Source organism: Alligator sinensis, unplaced genomic scaffold, assembly GCF_000455745.1.
Source record: "Alligator sinensis unplaced genomic scaffold, ASM45574v1 scaffold709_1, whole genome shotgun sequence".
Classification (NCBI taxonomy): Eukaryota; Metazoa; Chordata; order Crocodylia; family Alligatoridae; genus Alligator; species Alligator sinensis.
The window spans coordinates 399,378-408,233 of NW_005842208.1; the positions used below are offsets into that span (position 1 = coordinate 399,378).

Sequence of the window (8,856 nt, forward strand, 5' to 3'; positions counted from 1 at the left end):
GGGAAAGGTTGTTGGGGTCCTAGACCATGCAGAAGGCATTTAGGGGTACAAGTGGAGGGGGTGTCTCCAGACGGTTTCCCCTACATCTTGAAATCAAGGCACACAGGCAGGAGGACTGAAGCCAAATTCTGTCAGAGAACCCAGAAGACCAGACACCCCTACTCTGATACCCCTCCCAGAGCTGAAGTAAAATCCCAGCATCCTGTTATTTACACTTTCCCCTTCTAGACAGGATCTCAAAATACCTGAACTCTCCCAATTCAGGAAGGAGCAAGGGGGAAACCAGAAGCCAGGACTCCTGTGCTCTCTGCCTTGTTGCCTAGGTTACATTCCAGTTTCTACATCACTCATGCCATGGTGGAGGTGCAGAGTATATGACACCCCCCGCTCTTGAGTCAGAGACAGGCAGTAGACTTCACCACCCCTATCACTGCTATGCCATCAACTGTCGGGGAGAGAGGCCATAATGTGGTAGAAAGCTGTATTCAGCCACTTGTAGGAGAGGGCCCTACATCTCTCATTTAAAACCCAGCACAGGACCCTAGTAAAGGAGGGCACAGACACTACAGAAAACAGGCCAGGAGAGGAACTCCCATCTGTCCACCCCTTTGGACAGCTGCTGCTGAGGCAATTTAAAGTCAAGGTGCCAAAAGGGGCTGTTTCTCACTTCCTGCACCAGCAGGGGGTGCTGCTGGGGCACACCAGTCTCATGTACTGAAGGTTTCTCCCCCATCAGGATTCACTCTGCAGTACCCACCATAGGCCCTGGGAGGAGCCAGCACCTCATGCACAGGGATACATTTGGAAATCTAGTGGGGTGGGAAGACCACCACCTTGGGCTAGACAAGGAGGAGCAGGGGTTGAGCCCTGTGCTGCAGCCAGTTCCTGGGGGCGGGAATACAACCCCCAACCCAGACAGGACAGGGCAGAGGTGGCTACATGGAGTCCCACGGCATTTATTATACACGAAGGATGACACTGGCTCAGTTCTTGTAACCTCTGCTGGCACGGCGACCCCGGGCACGCTCAAACTTCCGCCCCTTGGACCGTATGTAGGGCCTAAGGAGGAAAGGGGTTAATAGCAGGAGCCCTAAGTAACTCTGCCACACCCCTGACCAGATCCCCCACCACCCCACCCCAATGGACCCCAGGCATCCTGGTTCCCAACTCCCAGAATCCTTCTCCTCCTTCCAGAGCTAGGATAGGATTCAGGAGTTCAGGCTCCCATACTCTGCTTCAAACCTCCAGACCCCATTCCCTCTCAGAGCTGGGCTAGAACTTGGGCACCCTAGCTCCCAGCTGCCCAACTCTAACCCAACAGACTCACTCCTCCCCACGAGATGGGAGAGAATACAGGTGTCCTGCTTCCCTGCCTCCACTGGATCCTTTTCCCCTAGGAATGTTAGTCCCACTGCAGCAGCAGTTTCACAGCACTGGGGGAGATCAGTGTAACTGCCCTGCACTGCCTGGGATGAGGGGTACTCACTTGGTGTGACTGTGGGGAGTGCCAGGTGCCTTGCCAAAGTGCCGATACACCTCACGTCCCTTCCTGGGACCTGGGGAGGGGAAAGACGCACCATGAACATCTGCCCTACCAACTGCTGCTCTGGGGCATGGACCTCACGCAGCATTCTGAGAAGGTGCCACTCCCCACCCCACAGGCTAAGTAACAGAAGACAATGGGCCTCAGGAATGCCAGTGTGACTTCCCAAGCACTCAACAGGCTGGGCACATGGGATGCAAGTGAACCTTGACCCAGTGCTCAGATGCAGCTGCTTTCACAGCAGGGCTGCTCACAGAGAGCCTCCTTGCCAGGTGCACCCTTACGCACCCCCCCCACCCCTCTCCCTGCAGCACAGTGCACCTAGCCTGTGTGTGGAATTGGTTCAGCATGTGAACCCTTGCCAGAGGGGGCCACAGCACAGGACAGTGCTTCCCAACCTTTTCCTCAGCATGACCCCCGTGTCCTCAGCACGGTCCCTTGCTCCCCACCCCCAGACCTCCGACACCCAGCCCTGCTGGTGCCCCTCACTTGCAACCCACATCCCGTTGCCGCTCCTCCCCTAGCTGCCAGGGCTATGGGACATGGGAGAGGGCCTGCAGCCCCCTGCCCCCCCAGTAGTGTATGAGCCCCAGCTACCACAGGGGTGGAGCACAGAGCCAGCCAACCCCCCCAAACTGAAACAGGCAGCATGGCCATGGTGGGGGTCAGATGTAGGCTTGGGGCTCCCCACCCTACTCCCCTCCCCCACTGCCCCCCAAGGCCTCTGCAGCCCAGCAGGCAGGATGCAACGCAGTAGGTTGGGGAGACTCAGTGCCACCACTGGGAGCCCTGTGCCGGCCACACCAACTAGAGTGAGGTGCCCCCTGCCCACCCAACAGCAGCAGCAGCAGCATGAAGCTGTGTCGCCCACCACCTTGCCATGGTGGTGTGGAGCTCCCAGCAGTGGCACTGAACCTCCCAGCCTTCCCACACTGGGTCCCGCCTGAGCCCACAACCGCCCCATGCACAAGTCGGGGGGGGGGGGGGGGGGGGGGGGCGCACGCACGCAGGGGCATGCCCCCCCATGCCTCCCTCCCTCCCTGGGAGTGTGCAGCAACAGGGAGCCAGCCCTCCTCCTGGATGAGCTGCCTATGGATCTATCCTGCTCCATTCCTGCCCCAGCCCCATGCACCAGCCCAGCTGGGCACCACTCCCAGTCCATCTTGCCCAAGATTTACATGGAGCTGCAGTCCAGGCTACTTGGTTGCCATGTGTAAGTGTGCGTGCTCACATGCATTTGATGCCCACTCCTGCTCCCCACAGCCCCAAGCAGACTGGAACTCTGCAAGCCTGCAAGGGGAACCCACCATTTCCTACTTTTTTCCTCCTTTATGGGGGAAAATCTATATTTCCCGCCCCCAGTAAATGGAAAACCCAGATCCCCGTATAACCAGTCACTGTTGAGTGTCTTTGTGACCCTATTTTTTATCGTTGCAACCCCAAATGGGGTCATGACCGCAAGGTTGGGAACCGCTGGCATAGGGGCTGAAGCAGCGCTCACCAGAAAGCAGGACGGTACCCTGACCCTTGGGCGTGGTCATGGCCAGCTGGTCAAAGGTCATGATCTGGCCCCCTGCCTTCAGGATGCGGTTGCGGGCTCCCCGCGTCACCCGCAAGGCACACACCTGCCAGGAAAGAACTGGGTCAGTGGCACTGGCCTTGGAACTCTCTCCTAATGACTGTACTGGGAACAGGACAGAAGCATCCCAGCTCCCACCCCCTAGCTCCAAACCAAAAGATCCCCCTCACCCTGGAGCTGAGATAGAACCCAAGCACCCTGGCTCCTAGCTTTCTACTCTAACTCACTGGGTCCCACCCCCTCCCAATCCCCGGTAGAACCCAGGTGTCCTGGCTCCCAGGTTCCTGCTTTAACCTGCACAGGCTGGGCCTTACCTTCAGTTTGGGAATGTCCTGGATGCGTATGTCATCAGTGATTGTCCCTACTACCACAGCTGTCTTGTTCCCCCGCCCAGGGAGCTTCATCTTGCGGATCTGCAGGAGGCAGCACAGGTCAGAAAAGGGGTAAGGTTGTCTCCCTTTCTGGCCCCCTTCCTTTAGTCTCTTGCTCACAGGTCCCACAGTACAGAGTCCCAGGGAAACCTTCCCTATAAAATGGATTTCACCCATAGCACTGCACGACAGGTACAAAGGGCAACCAGAGGCTTCACTGGGAATAGAACCTAGGAGTCTGGCTTTGGAGGAGAAGCAAGAGGGACTATTGGCTGGGAGTGAAGAGTGCCTGCAGGGCTGGGACACAGCTATTCATTTCAATCAGGTCTTTGCACTCGCCTATCACTAGTAGTTTTCTCTGTGATTTTTTACCCTGGGGCACTGGAGGTGTGGGCTTTGGTACAGCGAAATCTGATTAATTCGTCAATTTAAGGGGACCAGGAAAAGCGATTAATTGTGCAGGACTGACTAAATCATCAGTGCTGAACCATTTTTCCTACAATTAAGTTTTGCAGGTCATGTCAAAACACATGCTTTGATGTTAGAAAATAAAGAGTTCAAACTGCATTCCTATTAAGGAACGGGGATCACACCCAAATCCTCTGTGAGCTACCCGAGTGCTCACTAGATCAATGACAGTGGGACAGAATAACAACAGTCCAAGGCTTCTGCTTTCAGACCAAGATGACAGTTCTGCAGGAGACGAATTGGTACGTGCCTTCCTGAAGCTGCAATATCCAACACTTTGCAGACAGCAACCAACTGCACAGGTGCTAGGAAGAATATGGTCAGTACCTGCTATACCAACTAATTACCTCCCTTGCATTGGAGGACATGAAGGGCAAAGGGACTCTAGTGGGGCTTGCCAAGGGATCAGGCATATGGACTACCTCTCCCTAGACTCATAGCCAAAAGGACCAACCAACCTGTGGCCTGAGTGAATTCTGGGTTTCCAGGTTCTAGACACCCCTGCCCTGAGCTGCAGACCTTGTTGCAAGGGCAGCACCAGCTGAACAGCCTGGGTTTCACCCCAGGCTATTAGAAGCCCAGTGGTGCAGTAGCCCCAATGCTGCAGGGCTGTGGCAAACTGCAGCCCCAGCAGCACAAGACAGCCATGCCAACTGCTCATGCACAGGGCCACAGCAGTTACAGAAGCACGATTCGAGAGATGCTGCTCTACTTGCAGAAGTGCCAGACGATTTGGATAGCCTGGAAGGGCTTAGAGTAGCACACACTTTCAGAGCCACAGCCACCAAGTGTCATGACTGGACTCAACTCCCCAGACAGGCAGGAACCCCCACTTACCATGCGGGACAGGGAGAGCGGAGGCCGGTTGGTGCGGCTCATGAAGAGGCGTTTCAGGATAACCTTGTTGAAGCTGGCATTAGTGCGGCGGGCCAGGAAGCGGTACAGCTGCAGAAGAGAGCACCATCAGGCCCTATCACACAGGGACCTGAACACTCTACCACACCCTGAGCAGTGGGGCTCTGCACTGAAGAAGGTACCCTACTCCAAGCTGAGCACATCCCACAGGGAGGCAACAGTGGTCAGGAATAGAAGCCAGGTGTCCTTGCTCTCAGCTGCCCCTCCCCCATACCAAATCCCATCCTCCTACCAGAGCTGGGAAAGAACACAGGTGCCACTGCCACTACCCCAGACACAGGCCCCCACTCCCCCCATCTAACACTCTATTGGACACAGGAAAGCTGTCTAAGAAAGAGGAAGCCTGGGCTTACCTTGACCAGGAGGCGGAGATAGATGTCTTGACTCTTGGGTTCTTTGCGGCGAACCTTGCGGTCCTTGTTATGTCGAATGTCCACCCCCTATAGTAAGAGTGAGGCTCCTAAGTGCTGAGTACCATCTGGCCCCTAGGATCCCACACCACGCTGCCTCTGCACTTGTATGAGGGGGTGCTGGAGAGCACATGTACCAGGGCTCCTGCCCCACCATCCTCTCCTCAGTGCCCCTACACCAGGAGGCACAATACAGGCAAGACCTTGCACACCCCCAGCTCTTATCCTTCAAGTGCCCCTAGCATGCCCAATAGCTGCCCCCCCCCCCCCAACATACCTCTTCACCCTATCCAGAGGGGCCTCTTCTGCCACACAGGCCTCGGACAGGTACTCTTCCCTTCCCCTCCCCCCGCAAGTGCCCCTACTTCCCCTGACTACCAGGTGCCCAAAAGCCCCCCAGTGCTGCCTCCCTCATCACAACAGATCCTCTGCTCATTAAGTGCCAAGTACCCTCCCCATCCCCTGCACTGTTACCTCCCACCCCAGCCCAACCCCTCCCTGGCACAGCGCGGCCCCTGCTCCCCGGGGCACCACACCGAGTCCCCACAGGCATCCCTCCTGTGCAGCGCCGACCCCGGTTCCCCCCACACGGTGGCTCGGGCCCCTGCCAGCCAGGCCCCACGGGTACCTCCCCGACAACGCTGCCCGCTACGGGCTCCGCTCCGGCCGCCCGCAGGCCCCCGCTTCCCCCGGCTCACACCCCGCTCGCCCCGCGACCCTCTTCCACAGCAGCGGATGGCGGTGGATTGACCCCCCGCGAGACTCACCATGGCGGCAGCAGCAGCAGCGCGGGCACCAAAAGAAAGAAGAGGCCTTCGCGCGGAGGGTTATGGGAGACGTGGGAACGGCGCCCTCTATGGCCCACGCAGCGCGCACAGGCGCCTACTGGGGGCCGCTCTAGCCTAAGCACTCTGTGGTGGTGGAGGACTTACCCGCTCTAACCCGGGCGAGTGGGCGCAGCAGGGTCGGGAGCGGCCGTGGAGGTGCTCGGGGCAGCCCCGCAGTTCCCGCCGGCGTACACTCGAGACTCCCCTGGAAAATGCTGGTTCTTTCGTTTCATTTGTGGGTTTTTTATTACAGAAAAATCCCAGAGTAGCTGTGCCGTTGCAGAGAGCTCCGAACCCCCCAGAGCAGGGTCACACCACGGATTGCTATGAAAAACCTCTGGGTTCATCATGCGAGTCACCTCTGCGCACCCAACAGCACGGGCATTGCCGGGCATCCCTGAAAGGGTCTTAAGGCACCTGGTTGAGAATCACTGGTACAGACCCGAGCCAAGGGCTCAGGGAGGGGAGGCACTGGCCAGCTTGAGCTAGAAAGTGCATCTGAATAGACTAGAATAGGCCAGCCAGGGAGCTCACCCTTGGTGCTGGTTGAACAACAGCACCTGTCCCACAGGCAGTTTCAAGATTTTGAAATGTTGTTTCATCCTAAAATGCAAATGAAAGGTTGAAATCTCAGCATTGTTCTTAAACTGCGCTGTGTTCTCCAGGGCAAGGTAAGGTCGTTACTGGGGCTGGGGGCTTGAGTAGGGCAGGGGTGCGTGACTGCCTGTTCCACATTAGACGTCTTGCCTATGTTGAGCCCAAACCTTTGTCATTTCCCTCAGAGAGGTCCGATAAAGTCAGCCCAGATGTAGGAAACCTTGCAATTTTTTTGCCCTTTCCGCACAGAAAATGCCCCAGTTGGAATTTTTTTTCACCAGGTTCTATTCATGGTCAACCCACAGCCGCTTATAAGCTCAAATAGTGGGGAAGAAAAGAGACAGAGGGGCTCTGCTTATGGTATCATCTACAGCAGGGGTTCCTAGCCCCCGGGCTGCAGTGCCAGGCCATGAAGGGTTGGCTGCTGGTCCGCAGGAGGGCTGGTTGCTGAACCAGAAGTGACCGTGAACTGGCAAACTGCAAGTGACTGGCATGCTGCAGACCAGCAGCCAACCTTTTTTATACTGAGTATAAAAAAGGGCTGGCTAGCTGCTCACAGTATTCCAGTCACTGCTGGTCCACAGCTTGCTGGTCACTTCCAGTCCACGGCTTACCTGTCCTCAGCCTAAAAAGGTTGGGAATCCCTGATCTACAGCATATAGCTGCATTTAGAGCAGCAGGGGCCAACCTTTTTGGCAAGTATGATACAAATTAGCCCTGCACCCTCCCCTCTCTTCTGCCAATCTGATGCTCTGCTTCCTACCCAATATTCTGCTCTTCACTCTGCTCACTGCCCAAGCTGCCTGTTCTCTCCCTGAGCTGATGTATGCCACACGCAACAGCTGCCTGTGCCATTTTTGGCACTCATGCTGCAGGTTGGCCAGCCCTCATTTAGCAAAAGTGCAGAATTTTCTTCACCAGTCAGGAATTCAGCATCAGAGACTGACTGTGATGATACAGAACAGACCAGCCATACTTCAATCCCACTCAGCATATGTGGATACTGGTGTAAGATAGAGCAGAGCCAGCTACTGACCGAGGCCTGAGCATCTAACCACAAACACAGGTAATTTGTGGGAACAAGGTTTACGTGTTTGAGATGCTTATGAGACTGCTGGTGGCTGCGCTTATGCCCTTTGGCATTTTGATCCTCCCAGCCTCTGTGTAAGGCAGGGCCAGGTGAACGTTCCCCCTTCTTATAGATGGAGAAACGGAAGCACAGAGGAGCTAAGGGACAGGCTCAAGGCCAGATGGAGCATCTATGGCAGAGTAAGATACAGGAGCTGGGTTGGCAGTGCTATAGCCAGCGCCCAATCTGGCGAGCTCTGGAAAAGGAGTGGACAAGATGCCTATAGTTCCTCTCAGAGCAGCTGCATTTGCAGCTGTCAGTTCGAGGAGGATCTTAGCGTCTAGCAACAGTCGCTGGTGCTTGGCAGAGGAGGCCAGGAGTCCCTATCCTCACGTGGGGTAACCGAGGCATGCCTGAGTGGAGCAGAAGGGCATTGTGTGGGAGGTACAAGCCCTCTGTTGGCCATGGAGTGGTGCATGCTGGGATCCGACACCGTTTCCCTCTGCGTGATGATTAGTCTATAAGGTGCAAGTCCCCTCCGCCTTTGTGTCTTGGTTTGTTCATCTCCTGCCCCCCGGCCACACAGCGAGTTCCTCGTGCCCGTACAGAAGATGAGGCTTGGCCAGGCCCATCTGGAACCAGGCCAGGGGCAGCACGGCATTGCCCTCAAGAAAGATGGCCCCTGGCTAGTGCTCCAACATACAACGTGAAGCAGTAGCTGGTGCCCACACCAAAGATGGCCACCACGCCGATTTTGATTCAAAAGGAGCTGTTTCTGGTTCCCCTAACAAAAATGGCTGCCTTCGCCATTGGCTTTCCTTTGCCCACACCCAAGATAGCCGCCCGTGGCGATCAGATTTCCGTGGAGAGCGTTCCTGGTTCCCATAACAAAGATGGTCTCCCTGTCCGCTCCTTTAGAAATTGCCCCTTCCCAATATGGCCGCCGCACCGCATTCACGGAACTCCACTAGGCCATTCCTTTCGCCCACAACAAAGATGTCCCCGCTTTGCTATTGACTCCAATGGAAGGCGAAGCTGTCTGCGATCGCCCACGCCCAAGATGGCCGCCCACTGTCG

General features: G+C 56.3%; 1 protein-coding gene across 1 annotated transcript; it reads right to left on the reverse strand.

Moving 5' to 3' along the window:
* Positions 1 to 936: 936 nt before the first annotated feature.
* RPL18 (ribosomal protein L18) lies at positions 937 to 6,191 on the reverse strand. Its single transcript, XM_006026756.3, has 7 exons — positions 6,054 to 6,191; positions 5,230 to 5,316; positions 4,799 to 4,906; positions 3,437 to 3,535; positions 3,045 to 3,168; positions 1,487 to 1,556; positions 937 to 1,059 (listed from the first exon to the last, which is right to left on the reverse strand). The coding sequence occupies exons 1-7, from the start codon at positions 6,054 to 6,056 to the stop codon at positions 984 to 986; spliced, it is 567 nt and encodes a 188-aa protein (XP_006026818.1). The 5' UTR covers positions 6,057 to 6,191; the 3' UTR covers positions 937 to 983.
* Positions 6,192 to 8,856: the final 2,665 nt, after the last annotated feature.